Raw genomic sequence first — 17,538 nt, 5'->3', positions numbered from 1 at the left:
GAGCTTAGATGACTCAGTTGAGTCTGTTCAGCTCAGGTCATGATCTCATGGTTCGTGACTTCGAGCCCCACATTGGGTGCTGTGCTGACAGCTTGGAGCCTGCTTGAGATTCTGTCTCTCTCTCTCTCTCTCTCTCTGCTCCTTCCCCACTCGCCTTGTCTCTGTCTCTCTTTCAAAAACAAACATTAAAAAAAAAAGCTGGGGACATGTCAAAAGGAAACAGGTACCGACCTGAAATACCTGTGAATGGCTTAAGTTGAAACCGTTTGAACAGGAAAATAAGTAATGTATTGGATTAGAATTCCAAGTATAAAATAATACATATGAGTTCAGTATTGACATAAATGGTTGCATAAATAAGAAAACAGAAATACTCCTTACGGAAGAATTCCAAATAGCATGTGTACATTCTCCTTTATCCAGGAGATGGAGCTTAATCTTCCTAACCCCTAGTATTGGTTGGATTTAGTGACCTGCTTTTAAAGAATAGAGTATGAAAAGTGCAAAAACGTAACTTTACAGGGAGAAGTCTGGAAAACCTACCTTGACCAAATGATCACGGTTAACATGATTACATGATTACAAGGGACAAGTCCAGTTGTACACCCCCTGATGTGTGATAAGAAGGGAACTTCACTTCTGTGTATCCCAGAAATAGACCTACATCTATACGGACAACTGATTTTTATTTTTATGTTTTTATTTTTTTTTTATTTTCTTTTAGCGTTTATTTATTTTTGAGACAGAGACAGAGCATGAACAGGGGAGGGTCAGAGAGAGAGGGAGACACAGAATCTGAAACAGGCTCCAGGCTCTGAGCTGTCAGCACAAAGCCCGATGCGGGGCTCGAACTCATGGACCGCGAAATCATGACCTGAGCCGAAGTCGGCCGCTTAACCGACAGAGCCACCCAGGCGCCCCGGGACAACTGATTTTTAACAAAAGTGCAAAGGCAATTTAGTGGAGAAAGGATGGTCTTTTCAACAATTGATGCTGGAACAGTGGGATATTCATGTATAAAAAAAGTAAATTTTTATCCATACCTCACACCTTATACCAAGATTATTGCAAAATATGTCAAAAGACCTGAAAGTAAACTGGAAAGTTCTCAAACTTCTACAAGCAAATATAGGAGAAAATCTCTGTGACTTTGAGTTAGTCAAAGACTTCTTAGATATGACACCCAAAGCATGTGCAGTGGTCCTGTTTCTAAATGAGGTCGTATATTCACAGGTACTAGGGATCAGGACTTCAGTGTTTTGGTTTTTTAATAATTTTTTAAAGTTTATTCATTTTTGAGAGAGACAAGAGGTGAGCAGGGGAGGGGCAGAGAGACACAGGGAGACAGACACACAATCCAAAGCAGGCTCCAGGCTCAGCTGTCAGCACAGAGCCCCGATACAGGGCTCAAACCCATGAACTGTGAGATGATCTGAGCCAAAGTCGGACACTTAATCTACTGAGCCACCCAGGTGCGCCTTCAGTGTACCTTTGTGGGGAGATACAATTCAACCTATAACAAGTGTGGTAGTGCCCAGTTTAGGGGTTGCTTTCACGTTTAATGCAGGGGAACTGATAATCTCTGTATGCACTTCTGTGCAGTTCCCACACTGCATAAGTAATGCATCTTCCTCGTCTATGTTTACTTGTTTTTCAAATGTAACTCTGGTATTATAATTAGAAAATATAAATACAGCTTTTTGGTAGTTATTCAATTTGTGGCTTTTATATGGTTCCTCTGTTTTGTTTTCACTTTTAACAGAAAGAATCTCCTTCATCTATTAGAAAAATTTTGTCAACTTGAACACCAATGTAATGTTACTCTGGCCCTTTGTCTTACAAGGTCTGTTCCCAAAATGTCTCCTTTATTAGCTTCTTGCTACTGTGTCTTTCCATAAGGGTTAGGCATGAGTCCACGGGATTGAGCTAAAGGAATAGTGTGTCCTCTCTTTTCTCTTTACCTGGCACACACACAAACTCCTCTTCAAGTCCAAACTCCCATGTGGATTCTTTACTATAGATAAATTCATCCTAAGGAAGAAATCAAGAGGGAGTGCCTAATTTGAGTTACAAGGTTATTTGTTACAACAATGCCTGTTATACTGAAAAAAAATGGGCCTAGTCCAAATATTTACAAAAGATAATTGCTTAAATTGAATAGCCTATCTCAAAGCACTCTGTAGCTATCAGGAATTATTTATTTAGAGATCTCTTTCTCAAATCTTTATCTTACTTGGAAGCTCAGAATATAAAATAAATAAAAGCTAAGCAGCTCTGATGTGCAGGGAACCTAAAACTCCCTCCCATCTACCCACTTGTGCTCTCTGAGGGATGTCTTTTGAACCCTTAAGATTGTGTGCAGCACAATTTAAAATCAGTGCTGTAGTGAAATATTTAATGATGTAAAATTATGTCAATGTTTCATTAGTTAAAAAGTCTACCAAACAGTATGTCCTATATGCTGTAATTGTTACAAAAAGAAACTTTTACACTGTAGCTATACTATATACAAATAGAGAAGTCTGTATTTTTAGTAAAGTTGGGGGAAGTATTCATAAAAATACTGGGTATTGAACTCTTGGGTGATTTTTATTTTCTATTTTGTCTTTTTAATTTTTAAAACTTTTGTGCATATATTTTTTGGGGATAAAGAGGATATTTCTTCATGTTGAAAAATAGAAAACTATTGCTTTCTAGGAAACTTTACACTTTTGGAAAGATAACAGTCTAATTCTTCAGTCCCTTGAGAGAGAGGAGTTCTCTTGAAAATGTTAGAAAAATACTATTGGTAACATAGATCTATTTAGAAATTAATGTCAGTAGTCTTACCTGTTGAAAGTGTGTTAGGATAAGTCACATTTTTAGTATCTAAAGAAGAAAATAGAACTAAATGTCAGTGAATTAAAAATGATTCCCAGATCTGGAGTGATGTAAGAACCATGTCAAAATATTTCAAACACACTTTCCCTCCAACTTTCCAAATTCAGTGTTGTGGTGAGCCATGTTACTGATAAGACTGTATACCCTCTACTCTAACTCCATAGTTTTGGGCCAAGAAAAACTCTTGTAGAAGAAGATGTGAGATAGCCTGCATATAACTAATTTTCTCACCTTTCCCTCTCAGAATCAGAGGTCTTTTTTCCTTTGTGCCGGTTTGAAAGTTTGGGGTATTCAGATTTGTCATAGAAAATGTGGTTTCTTGACAGACTGAGTGGATGGCTAAGGGGAATTGAAGAATTGGTAATATTTGATGCCAGAACGAAAGCATTTATGAAGAGAAGTCTCTAGTTAAAAACCAAAAATTGCATTATAACATTCATTGTATGCATAGCTGGTAAAAGTGTTTTTAATGAAAAAAAATTTCCTTAGAAGAAAATAAGACATTTTTATGAAGGTGGGATGTGTGTTATATAGAAGATTTAATTGTAAGGATATTGGCTATGATCAGTTTTTTTAGTAGTCTTATCTTTACTGATATCTTATATTCATATATCCTGTAAGTTTTATTTATTTATGGAAATATTTCACCAACTAAGGAGTGTGACATATAAATGTAATGATATGTAATCAAAATGCTTACTCATAATGCATTTCTTAAATAATTGTAACAATTATAAGTAGAAAGCATGGAACGTCCTTAATCCTTATGCTCTTAGAGTTCTTCCTGCAGAGTATCTGAGGTCTTTATTTCTTTGTAAGAAATAGGTCTATGTTGGTTTGGTTCAAAGAAATTGTGCACATTTTTAGAGTATATGGGTGCTAAGTTTATACTTTTCTCATTCCCTGTGTTTCCTTGTGCTGTGACTTTTGGGGGGTAAATCCTTGTTTTTTCAGCTTTGTGGTATAGATATGATATGAATTAGCTTTCTGTGTAGTCAAGGAGTGAGTGCATACCAAGTACAATAGCTGAAGGTAAGCAGAGATCATGACTAAATACTCTTGTGATTTGGGTGTCAGTGTAAATCCTGACTGGTTTTCCTTCTCCTAAAAGATTCCTATTATACTTGTGTTGGCACTTGCTAAGAAATGTTTAGGAAAATTTAAGAGAAATCTGTTATAATTTGCTTTTTTGTTGAATTGGTATTCCTTGCTACAAACTGCTATTTTTATGGATGTTTCAGACTTTTTCTTTAATAAAAATGGCCAACTGCAAATATGTCATATATGTGCTTTAAAGTGATACAGAAGAATTTGTATTTTGAGTGGAACTTTTTTATATACTAGACAATATGTTATTTGACATATTATTTTATATTCTAATTTTACATTTTCATAACATTCTCCAGTTCACATTGATGGTGGAGTTTGTCTCAATGACACCTCAATATAAAAGGTAAAAGTTAAGACTTTCTGCTTTTTCAGAAGTACAATTGTGACCTTTGGCAAATCTACACAAAGCAGTTTGTCCTAACAAATTTTGCACAGTTCTCTCTTCAGTTTACAAAATTTGAACATTCAACCTTAATGTATTTTATGTAAAATCTTGTTCGGAAACATGCCTATCCTAGATTAGAGGACATTTTTTTTCCTCTTATTTTTATTATGCTCACAAACATATTCTGATTCTTTTTTTTTTAATTATTTTTTTAAATGTTTTTATTTATTTTTGAGACAGAGAGAGACAGAGCATGCATGAGCAGGGGAGGGGCAGAGAGAGAGGGAGACAAAGAATCCGAAGCAGGCTCCAGGCTCTGAGCTGTCAGCACAGAGCCTCACGCGAGGCTCAAACCCACAGACCATGAGATCGTGACCTGAGCTGAAGTCGGACGCTTAACCGACTGAGCCACCCAGACGCCCCAAACATATTCTGATTCTTGAAGTGTGTCTGCATTGCTATGAACTGTCCTCTTCGAACTGCTTTTGCTGCATGTCAGTTGTCTTTTGTTTAATTTTAATTTTTAATATTTATTTATTTTTGAGAGAGAGAGAGAGAGAACAGGGGAGGGGCAGAGAGAGAGAGAGAGAGAGAGAGAGAGAGAGAGAGAGAGAGAGAGAGAGAGAATATCCCAGGCAGGCTCCATGCCTTCAGCATAGAGCCCAATGCAGGGCTTGAACCCACGAACTGCGAGATCATGACCTGAGACGACACTGGGAGTCTGACGCTTAACCGGTGGAGGCACCCAGGTGCCAATTTTCAGTTGTGTTTAGGCATTTTTTTTCTTAGATTTCTCTGATATCCCCACAATTGTTCAGTAGCATGTTGTTTACTTCCACATTTTTGTGGTTTTTCCAGTTTTCTTCTTAAAATTGATTTCTAGTTTCATACATACCATTGTGGTCAGACTAGGTGCTTGATAGGATTTCAGTCTTCTTTAATTTTGAGACTTGTTTTGTGGCTTAACATGTGATCTGTCCTGGAAAATATTCCATGTGCACTTGAGAAGAATGTGTATTCTGTTGCTTTTGGATAGAATGTTCCATATATATCTGTTAAGGACATCTGGTCTAATGTGTTGTTTTAGTTCAGTTTTTTCTTATTGATTTTCTGTGTGGATGATTCATCTTTTGATGCCTACTATTATTGTATTGTTATCAGTTTATTCCTCTAGGTCCATTAATATTTATTTATTATGGTACTCCTATGGTGGGTGCATATTTATTTAAAAACGTTATATCTTCTTGCTGGATTGACCTCTTTATCATTATGTAATGCCTTTCTTTTTATTAAAGTCTTTGTTTTAAAGTTTATTTTGTCTAGTAAAAGCATAGCTACATCAGCTTTCTTTTCGGTTCATACTTGCATGGACTATCTTTTTCTCTACCTTTAATTTCAGTTTCTGTGTTACTTCTGAAATTAGTCTCTTTTAGGCACCATGTATATAAATCTTTTTTTTTAATCCATTCAACTATAATGTACGTTTTGGTTGGAGAATTTAGTCCATTTACATTTATAAAGTAATTATTGGTAGGTATGTACTTATTGCCATTTTGTTAGTTGTTTTCTGGCTGTCTTTGTAGTTCCTTTCTGTTCCTCTCTTCTTTCTCTCTCCCCTGTGGTTTGATAACCTTCTTTCATTTATGTACAGGTTTTTCTTCATTTTTTTGTGTGTATTTACTATAAGTTTTTGCTCTGTGGTTACTGTGAAGTTCACAAATAGCATCTTTATTTATATAATAGTCTGTTTTAAGTTGTTGGCAACTTAAATTTGAACACATTCCAAAACTACATTTTTATCCCCCCCACATTTTGTTTTTGATGTCATATTTCATAGGTTTTTATTTTAGGTGTCCCTTAACTCATTATTGTAGTTATAGATATTTTTATTACTTTTGTCTTTTGGCCTTCATACTAGCTTTATAAGTGATTAATTCACCACCTTTACTATATATATTACCTTTCCCAGTGAGATTTTTTACTTTCATGTGTTTTCTTGTCATTAATTAGTGTTATTGCTTTTCACCTTAAAGAAATTCTTTTAACTTTTTTTTTTTTTTTTTTTTTTTTGGTAAGGACAGTTTAGTGGTGATGAACTCCTTTAGCTTTTGCTTATCTGAAAAATTCTTAGTTCTTCTGTTTTGAATGATAACCTTGCCAGGTAGAGTATCCTCCTCCCACTCCCCCACCCCCCCAGGTTGGGTTTTCTTGGTTGGAAGTTTTTTTCTTTTAGTACTTTAAATATGTCATGTCATTCCCTTCTGGCCTGCAAATTTTCTGCTGAAAATTCTGCTGATAGCCTTACCGGTTTCCTTTGTACATAACAAATTGTTTCTCTCTTGCTGCTTTTAAGGTTCTCTCTTTATCTTTATTTTTATTTGTTTATGTTTTTGAGAGAGAAGAACAAAAGGGGGGGAAGGGCAAAGGGAGAGGGAGAGCCTCTCTCCCTCTAGTGTGGAGCCTGCTGTGGGGCTTGATCTCCAACTGTGAGATCATGACCTGAGCTGAAATCAAGAGTCGGATGCTTGATCAACAGAGCCACCCATGCACCCGGCTCTTTATCTTTACCTTCTGTTGTTTTAATTGTAATATTGCTTTGTGTGGGTTTCTTTGGGTTTGTTTTGTTTAGAACTCTGGGCTTCTTGGACCTGGATGTCTGTTTCCTTTCCCAGATTAAGGAAGTTTTCAGCCATTATTTCTTCAAATAAGTTTTCTGCTCCTTTGCCTCTCCCTTTTCCTTCTGGGACTCCTATAGTGGGGGTGTTATTACGCTTGATGTTATCCCATCTGTCCTTTCATGTATCTTCATTTCCTAAAGTTTCATTTTCTCTTTTGTTTTTCTTTTCCTTCGCTGCTCTGTTTGGGTGGGTTCTGTTGCTTTGTGTTCTAGCTCACAGATTGTTCTTCTGCTTCATCCAGGGTGCTGTTGAACCCCTCCAGTGTATTTTTTAGTTCAGTTCTTGCATTCTTCAGCTCTGTGACTTTTTTTTTGGTGCCTCCTTTTATTTTCTTTCTCTTTGTTGATGTTCTCACTGTGTTCATCTTTTCTTCTCCCAAGTTTCGTGACCATCTTTATGACCATTACTTTGAACTCTTTATCAGGTAGATTACGTATCTGTGTTTCATAAAGATCTTTTTCTGAAGTTTTTGTCTTGTACTTTTGTTTGCAACCCATTCCTGTCTCCTTGTTTTGCCTGAGTTTCTGAGTTCGTTTCTATATATTAGGCAAAACGGCTACATCTCCTAGTATTGATGGAGTGGCCTTCTGTAGGAGATGACCCGGAGGCCCAGAAGTGCATTCCCCTTGGTCAACAGAGCCAGGCTCTCAAAGGGCATCCCCTGTGTGTTCTGTACATGCCTGCTGGTTGTGGTGGAGCTATGGCTATGGCATTGGAGGTGGTGAAGGAGATGTTTGCCTGGCTGTGGCATGGTTGGGCACTGAAGAGGGGGTACCAACCTCCACTAGCAGGCTAGAGGGAGATTATAAAAACGGTGCCCGCCAGTACCAGCCTTAGCACAATAGAATGTGATCACAAAAATGGCACCTGCCAACACTCTGTTCTTGGAGAGAGAACCATCAGGTGCCTTCTTCTCTGGAAGTTGCTTTAAGATGAGTAATTCGGTCTGCTTTACATGTGGTCTAGGAACTTTTCAAACTGCTGCTTTTGTGCTAGGTCTCAAGGTGAGTGAGTCTGCCTTCAAGACCTTTAAGAGTGTTTTAATTTTTTTTTAATTACCTACATTTCTATGGTTCTCCTGGATGTAATCTTAGTTGATACAAAGTTCTGAGGGCTTGTCTTCCTGGTGCAGGGCCCACAGGTTGGGGTGCCTGATGTGGGGCACAAACCCCTCACCCTTCTGGAAAAAGTTCCATATTTTTTGAGATCCCTTCCAATTGTGGGTCATTGCTCCTGGGGTGGCATTTTGGCAAGAGCATGTCTGTCTCTGCCTCCCTTACCTGTCTCAGTGTGGCCCTTTTATCTTTTGTTGTAGAGGCACTGTTCATCTAGTTTTCACAGAACTTTTTCGGAGGAAATTCTTCCATTTTAGCTGTTGAATTTTGTGTCCATGGGAGGAGGTGAGTTTAGGATCTTCAGGCACTGCTGTCTTGAACCACTTCTCCAAATTCTGAAATAGGGAATCGTGAAACAAGATTGAGATTTTAATCACTATCAAATGAAAATTATGTATCGTCATTATTTTAGAAATCATGAGATTATTCTGTTGAGTCCAGTTTATTGTTTATATAAGCCCAGATCCATATAATCATCGATTTGATGGTTTGACTGATGTTGAATGGGATGCAAATAACTAAGTAGTTTGAGGTTCTCATACTTTTTTCTGGCAGTTCTCTTTGTTTTTTGAAGTAAGTAATTTGAAGTCTAAAAAGACACTGTATAAGTTAATGGTGATACTCATGATTTCAAAGGAAAGTTATTTAGAAACCTTACAGGAAATATTTGCAAAAGTGATACTATTCCAGATTATCAATGAGTAAATGAGAGCCTGTAATAAATAAGCTGTTACATTAATTGTGAACTACTTTTCTCAGTTCTGAAACAACCAGTGTCCAGCTTACAATATCTGACAGAGGCAATTAAGATAATTTAGAATTTACTGTTTGATTTGTCAAAGTACGTCCAGGAAAGAAGAGCCACTTACTGAGGGTCGTCATGTGTTTCAAGTTCTTCAGTAACAGTGACCGTATACCAAACCATATTTAAGAAGTTAGCTTGAGATCTTACATTACATTTCAGTGAATTGTTTTTGGATTTTACACCAGAACTGAGCTCCTTGGTCCTTGTCATTTTGTGGTTTTGTATTGCAAGGTCCAGAGGTTTAAAACTAATAACACCATGAAAAACTCTCCATGAGTCATCCTGTCAGCTGTAGCTTCTGTCTGAGTCTTTCTGATGTAACTAATGTTTTATTGCCAGCTCAGCTAACAACTTTTCATGCTTTGGATCTATATCCTAATAAAAAGGTACAATGGTAGGTCATTTTCAGACTTTTATTTTTTTGTTCTTTCCATAATTTTTAGTTCTTTTAGTGACTTTCAGCCAGGCCAGTTATAAATTGTAGGTGGTGACAGGACCTACGACTGGTGTTTTTTTGAAGGGGGAGGAGTGGTAGTGGTCATTACTACTTTTGGTTCTATGAATCTGACTGTCCAGAGATCTAAAGCTCGAATTAACAGTTTAGCTAAAGTCAGCAGTATGTTCTAAATCCCTATACTTATGGGTACTTATGGGTACAGATGCCCTTTTAGCTGTTTTGTTTGTTATTTTGTGAAAGATGATGTAATAGTAGAGCTAGCTGGTTCGTATTCACATTGGAGTAATTTCAAATTTAAGTGTTGTACTTTAGGCTATTTAAATTATTTTGTAGAAACAGAGAAGTAAAAAACCTAATTTATATCCAGGACACGGGATGCCTTAATCATTTTGATATTTTAAAGGAGATGTGGAAATAATGCACTCTCTTGCTAAGAAGTGACAGGTATGGTCAGCACAATTTCATAGCCTTAAAAAAAAAAAATCACTGACCCTACTTGCCATGAAAATTAAAAGTTTTGGTTGTAACCTGATCTTTTCTTTTACCCTGCAGCATCTGGGAAGTTTGTTAACTTGAGTATTGACGTTAATTTTATATAATATGGCTTGGCACGTTAAACCTATGGTTTCATCATTGGCTTTGGATTTTGCATTTCTGTGGATTTTGCTGAACTGAAAGCCTATTTGAATAGTGTTAGTCTTTAAGTTTATTTTTCTCCTCTACTTAATTTGTAGTTATGTCTCTAAAGTTCAGATTTTATTTGCATTTTAACTAATAGCTAATAATCATTAAGTGGTTATTCTGTGCTAGGCAGTGCTTCTCATTTAATGTTCCTCATTTTCTAATCTAATCCTCAAAACAAATTTGTAAGGTAGGTAGTAGTATTATCATTATTTTACAGATGATTGTTAGAGAGGTTAAGCAACTTGCCCAAGTGCAAACGCCTTTTCAAACTAGAATGTGAACCTTGTTCTTTGTTTTCTGAGACATCCCTGTTCCTGAGGCCTTGAGATCACACGTGATTTTCATTGCCTATAACTGTATTGGAACACTGTATTTTTTGCATTGATATTTGCCATCATTTTATGAGGATTGAGCCTTAGAATTATCTTAGCTGTAACCTATTTTGCAGAGTTCTTTGTCTAGAAACTCTCCTCACTGGCATGAATTCCAATAAACTAGTGCTATGTGTCATGGATTCCAAGGTACACAGGCTTTTCACCCTGCATTTTAACATTGCTAAAGTCAGGATGTATCTTACAATGGAATTTTTTGGAATTCTAAATTTAGTAGCTGACATTGTTTGCTAATGAAAACTCGACCACAGTCCAACAATGTAGGTAAAATATCCTTAACTTTATTCTCCTCATTTCAATCATCCCTTATTAAGAACCATCCAGAGTCCCAAATTCTTCATCATTACTAACCCCAAGAAAAAAATATCTACCTTGAAGGAGAGAGAGGGTAGGAATTAAGGTTTGAGTGTGATAATCTCTATTTTTTCTTTTGGGACATTTCTCATAGGAACAGTGTCAAAGCTAGCTCTTTTCTCACAAAAATCAAAAAAGGAAAAATGACTTCTTATAGGCTCTTCATTATAAGCAAATATGTGAAAACACAAAGTTTGGCGGCCCTTTCCAATTCTTTTTTCATCTACAACAAATTCTATTTAACAAACTTAAAGGAATATCCCAGTTAGAAAATTATGTATGTGTGTATATATATTATATACTTAAATGTGTGTATGTATATATGTATAGTTAAACCTGGCTATAATTAGAAGTTTTACTAGAATAAATGTTTATTTAGTTAGGGTTTATGTAATTATCAAATCATAACTCCCTTTATACTGTAATAACACATGGGTGGAGTGTGAAAATAAAAACTTTGGGGAGGCCTCTATGTGTTGCTACCTGGGGCTTTAATATTAGAGCTCAGAACTTGTAAGAAAGGCATCCTGGACACTTGGGTGACCCAGTCGGTTAACCATCCTTCTCTTGATCTTGGCTCAGGTCATTATCTCACAGGTTCGTGAGTTTGAGCCCTGCATTGGGCTCCTCGCACTGACAGTGCTGAGCCTGCTTGGGATTATCTCTCTCTCCTTCTCTCTCTGCCCCTCCTGCACATGCTCTCTCTCTCAAAATAAATGAATAAACTTAAAAAACCTGGCATACTGGGGCACCTGGGTGGTTCAGTAGGTTAAGTGTCCGACTTCAGCTCAGGTCATGGTCTCATGGTCCATTGGTTCCAGCCCCACTTTGGGCTCTGTGCTGACAGCTTAGAGCCTGGAGCCTGCTTTGGATTCTGCATCTCCCTCTCTCTCTGCCTGTCCCCCAGTTGTGCTCTGTCTGACTGTCTCTCTCTCTCTCTCTTTCTCTCTCAAAAATAAATAAACGTTAAAAAAAAAAAAGAAAGAAAGGCATCCCGAAGTCAAGTGAGTCAATCTAATTATAACCTTGAGGCCCTTGGTTAGGATTTGTGGCGTATGAGTGTGCTTGCTGTATAGGTTATCAAAAGTAAGGGCATCTAGTTGCCTTATCCCAGTGGCTCAAATTTTGACAACCCTTTCCTTTTTATTTATTTATTTTTTAAGTTTATTTATTTGTTTTGAGAAAGAGAGCACATGCACAATTGGGGGTGGGGGGGGAGAGAGAGAGAGGGAGAGAGAGAGAGAGAGAGAGAGAGAGAGAGAGAGAGAATCCTAAGGAGGCTCTGCACTGTCAGCACAGAGCCTGATGTGTGGCTCAAACTCATGAACTGAGTCATGACCTGAGCTGAAATCAAGAGTCGGAAACTTAACCACCTGAGCCACCCAGGCACCCCAGTTTCCTTTTTAAATTATGGTTCTTCATATTAGTACTTGGACTTTGTCTTACATCTGGAAGAATACATACACGTGTATGTAAATAAGCACAAACATGTTCATTGTTGGCTAAATGCCCAAGTCATCAATATGGTGTTTTCAAAAGCCAGGTACAGTTTGATTAAGTACATTAATATAATGTCTTCATTCAACTATAGCTCTTTTACATAAATATCGAACTAGAGGAGATTGTCAGTTTTATGCTTGGGTTACAGAATGGACAAGGACTTGAAAATAGAGGATTTTGTGTGGAACCGTTTCATCAGCCTGCTGTCGGGCTAACTGCAATTTAGTGATTAGAGAAAAATTATTGTGATTTAAAAATTTTTGTCCTTCATCTGTGCTTTAAGAATTTAGTAAGTAGATTGTGGTAAGCAAATTTTCCTGTACAGTAGTCCTTGCTCATCTTTTCATTCCATTTTTATCTTCTTTCCCCTCCTCTTCCATTCCCTAGTAAGAGAAAACCACTCAGGAAGCTGGTTTTCAATCAGTAGTCTGGGAACTTCCGGGATTCTTTACCAGAATCTCCCTGGATGTTGCAGTCAGCCCCTGACGCAAGCGGCCATTGTTTTGGGGTAGGAGTTTCTGTAACGGCTATCAGGAAGAGTGGCTGAGGTTGCTAACTGCAGGTATTATCCTTTGCAGAAACTCAGCTGGGAATTCTTTCCTGCCAACTTTTATATTTGTTTCCGAATTAAAAAACATTCCCACCTCCCCACTTCCCCAACAAATAGGGATGGACTTCTTAGGAACTATTTCTAAAAGTTTGATAATCGTTTGTAATTGGTACATTCAGTAGAGCAATGTGCTCTTTACCCCAGAACCCCTTTTCCCTGACTTTGTTGTGAGTTAACATGCACTTATCACGGAAGTTTTTAGATTCTTTGTCTTTTTCTTTGGATCAATTTTGGCTTATGTAGGAGTTAAAGAAAATTGTAATTAAACTTTTATGTTAGAGGGTTTTTTCTTTTTTTAACTAAACTATCTCCATGACAAAAGTCATTCGAATGTCATTGTTTTGTTTTTTTTCTTACTGTGTTTACTTTTCTTACTGTGTTACCTTTTTTAAAGAAACATTTTATGGCTATTCTTAAGAAAGCCTGTTTTTATTACGCAGGCTAAATAATCTTTACATAAAATGCCATAGGTTGAGGTGATTTCTGAAAGGACAGACCTGAAAAGGAGAATGGGAAGAAATTTGGGAACACCTAGAGACTTAGTGTTTATATGTAACATCAAATTCTTATCAGGAAGCCCCAGTAATATTTCTTTAAAAAAGACAACCAGGAGGAAATGCAGTATTCTTTATAGCTTATAGAACTGCAAGAAGAAAAGATGTAACCTTTGTTTTCTACTTTTGGAACATATTCTTAATAACTGATAATCCTGCGATGGTATTTTCTCTAGATTTCCGTTATAAATGCCAAACGTAAATAAACAAGAATTGTGACTTGATTATGATCAAAGGGTAGTAGATGCAGATCAACAGAGCAGTAATCAGCACCCAGATATCTTGTGGGGGTTGGGGAGGGGGTGACGGAAGGGAGGAAACTTTCTCTGCCAGGGAAACGAGGTAGAATATTTTAACGGTAAGATATTTCTCTTTACCTCAGTCTTTTTAACCTGTAAAATGGAAATAATAATAATAATATGTACATGTATATATAAGTATATAAGGATTAAATGAGATAGTACATGTTAACAGTTTAGAATAGTGCTGAGCACTTAATACTTAGATTTTAGTGACAGCTCCTAGCACCTGAAATTTAAGATTTAACAAAGGAGTTAAGATATTAAAAAAATTGAATCTAGCTTTTTTGTCTGCCTGTTTGTTGAATCTTGCTTTGGGAAAGTTAGTGTAAGATTTAAATCTCTTATTCTGGTTTAATAGAATGAATAAATTGAATAACAGTCTTACCAGTGAGATAACTACATTTAACCCTTTTTTTTTCTTTCCTTTGTTTCAGGTTTCCCCTCAAAAAACCTATAAGGTAAGTTGTTCAGTTGCCCTTCGTATGTTCAGGTTAACTCTTAATTAGAAGCATTCCTTTGAAATTATGGTGGATTTTTGTGGGTTTTGAAAATGTGGATTTTTTATATTAAGTAGTTTAAAATATCAAAATGTTTTACAAATTTAAAATATAACAGGTGTTGCATATTTTTTTCTGGAGAGAGCATTGTTTTGATAACATTTTCAATGTTTTTAATGTAAGCATTTTAAAAGTTTGTTCAAATTGATAGTTAAGGTCACTCCCTATGAAGAGATTTAATTTTAAAATCTATTGTGACTGTTTTCAGTTGTGAGTAGCTTGGGGAGTGCGAATGGATTGCCAGTTTTTGATGTGTTTTATCACTTGGGTAACTACAGCTGCCTTTAGTTAATGAACTTTGGCAAACTGAATCAGTCTTAATTACTTTAAGCCAGTAAAGGGAAAAATCCAGAATGTTCAAATATGCCTATGCCCACATCCATATCTCCATATGTATTCATACCCTGGGATTAAATGCCTTTTCCTCAGTACTTGTTCTTCAACATCTCTTTCTCATCCTGGTTGTTGTGAATATTATTTACAATGTAGGTAGTATATCATTCCTAACTATTATACTACTTTTGTCATTTTTAGTGACAGTGTGGTCCAGGATACCAATGCTGATCTTGACATCTCAGTTAATTGGTAGTGTATGTGTTACGGCGAGGGTCTTATCTGCTGCCCAGCCACTATTTGATCTCTGTACTTGGGTAGGCCATAGGAAAAATAATGATTCTAGTGTCAACTGGGCCTGCCTGACTTGTGTAGCTAGAGCTATAGTGAGGCTCGCCTAAGATTTTTTTTTTTTTTAACTTTTCTCATCCATGCTATATTTACACAGTGATTTTGAACCTGATCATAGTATATGTAGAGTCTGGTCGAGGAATGTGTTTAATTATTTTCAGGCACTGTTTTCTTACCTGTTCGGTGGAAATAATAGTAACTTGTGAAAACCACTGAAAGAATTTAAGTTATTTCTAAGACTAAAATAGACTTAATGCTAAATACTACTTTTATTATTTTTAAGCACTTTATATAACCAAATAAATAGACTCTTTATTACACATAGCACAGACTGAATTTAAAACTTCTTGAAAAACATACGTTAGAGAGATTTATGAGACTGTATAGGGTAAACTGATCAGCAATTTTTAAATTAAGTTTTTATTCTGTTGATTTGCTTGTAGTAAATATTTGATTGCTTTACTTTAATTTAGGCATGGAAGTATTTTGAACCGAGAGTCACCAACAGATAAGAAGCAGAAAGTTGAGCGCAGTGCATCGCATGATTTTGATCCCACAGGTAAAACACCATTTTTCCAAAGACTATTGAGAGTAATGAAGTTCAGACTGATACAGCTTAAGCTGTATAACTACCTGAAACACCAGGAGTTACTGTTTGGTCTGTTCAGGACTCTCCTTCCTCCTCAGTGATGTAATATAAAACCTGTGCATTCAGGAGGAGTTGCATGCATTTTTAACACTCAACACTATGGATTCCACTATGTAAGCATCATTGTAGAGTGTGATTTTTAAAAAAATAATCATGAGAAGAGAAATAGTTATTATATCATAATTAGAGATTCCAGGCAGACCAAGGACTTAGTGTTAAAATGAATCATAAGTATGAACAGTGGTAATTCATGAAATCAAAGCAGTAACAACTACAGATTTCTGTAGTTATTTAAAAATTCATGTGTGATTGTGGTAAATTGGAGTGTTAGATAAAATCCAACTTCAAAAATTAATGATCGTACGATTTTAGAGTAAGCAAATGAATAGAGATCCCTTTTTCTTCAGTCAAGTATTCTGAGCTTAGAGAGTCTTAAGTAATGTTGATCTTTCCTAAAGTTTTCATGCTAGTAGACTTCTGATTATTAAATTCTTAATTTTATACATACAGATTGAACTCCTTTTGTAAAATACGGTCTTTTGTTTTCTCCTTATAAACTCTCTCAGTATTTAATTTATAAAAAAATGCTTGATAATTTTGCTTTTGTCATTTGAAACTGATTTGTGTTCTCTGTGCTCATAACAATTTTACTCAGTTGTACGTTCCTATGACAAAAGATAAAGTAAATGAATGCTAAGGTCTTAGATACACAAATAAAATATCTTTTTAGATATTTTTTGTTTATAAATACGATTTTTAATTTTTAAAAGTATATTTTTTGTGTCTAATATTTCATATTCTTAGTATAAACTGTTATTTTGAAAAAATATTATTATCTAGACAGGGAAGAATAGGAAGTGAATAGCTAATAATTTACTTGCATCTTGAGTAGTAGGTAAAAATGAAGTCCCGATCATCAATTTAGGCTTTGTGGTGGGGTATAACTTCTGGATTTCTATTAAAAGATAATTATCTCTGATACCTAACTTTGACATCATGAGGCTCAGTGGCTTTTATTTATTGATATGATTAGTTACTGTCTTGCTAATGAGTTTCTGCCCAAGTGCACCTAAATAGTATAGTCTTGTTAGAATGACTTACTCTGTATTTTTCACCTGTGATGTGCTGTCTCCAAAGACAGATTTAGCGGAGGGGTACGCAGTGCTTCAAAATGAGATTATCACAGCTTTTGGTGCTTTTGTCATCTCTACAATTGTCAGATGATACATTTTGTAGACTATTCATGTGTTGTTTTGTTTGAACATATTTTTATTGCACTATCTTTTCTTCGATAAATCTTTAAAATATGTCATTACCTGTGCTGTTCGTGACTGTTCTAAGTGCTATCACCTGTGATGTTCATACTTTGTGTTTGCACGATTTAACTTGATCATGATTCATTCTTTTTTCCCCCATGAATTTTTCCCCTTACATTGGTCTCCATATTTTCTATATCTCTCTCCTTTTCTCCCGCTCTTGTGCAGATAGCTCCTCCAAGAAGACAAAGTCTAGTTCAGAGGAGAGTAGATCCGAGATATATGGTAAGCTAATGTAGCTGATTCAGCCTTGCACCTTTGGAGCTTGCTTCATGCTGTTTCCCTTTTTTTTTTTTTTTTTTTAAATAACTGCAGCCTTCCTTGTGTCTGCTCTGCATGGCATGACCTACTGCAGGGAAAGGGAGCCGGGGTTTTAATGTGGCTGCAACTGGGAAGCTTAAGGTTGCTAGAAACTAACATTGTAGAGTAAGGGTAGGCCACATGACCCATCTTCTCTTCCATCTTGTGGATGATGGGAAAGTGATGATGTCTGATATGTTTGAGTC

At 36.2% G+C, this 17,538-nt stretch overlaps 1 protein-coding gene across 5 annotated transcripts in view; it reads left to right on the top strand.

The window, feature by feature from the left end:
* Positions 1 to 17,538, top strand: part of ARHGEF12 (Rho guanine nucleotide exchange factor 12) — a 149,809-nt gene that overhangs the window by 57,520 nt on the left and 74,751 nt on the right. For 3 of the 5 annotated variants that reach the window (XM_027036748.2, XM_027036746.2, XM_053203968.1), the window contains exons 2-3: positions 14,261 to 14,284; positions 15,541 to 15,626. In XM_027036748.2, coding sequence (XP_026892549.1) covers positions 14,261 to 14,284; positions 15,541 to 15,626 — 110 coding nt within the window. Of the gene's footprint in view, positions 1 to 14,260; positions 14,285 to 15,540; positions 15,627 to 17,200; positions 17,258 to 17,538 lie in introns of all 5 variants that reach the window. The other 2 variants (XM_027036747.2, XM_027036745.2) reach the window with 1 other exon arrangement.

This window comes from Acinonyx jubatus, chromosome D1 (genome assembly GCF_027475565.1).
Source record: "Acinonyx jubatus isolate Ajub_Pintada_27869175 chromosome D1, VMU_Ajub_asm_v1.0, whole genome shotgun sequence".
Lineage (NCBI taxonomy): Eukaryota > Metazoa > Chordata > Mammalia > Carnivora > Felidae > Acinonyx > Acinonyx jubatus.
The sequence above is the reverse complement of the archived record's forward strand: the minus strand, read 5'-3'. Positions and strand labels throughout refer to the sequence as shown.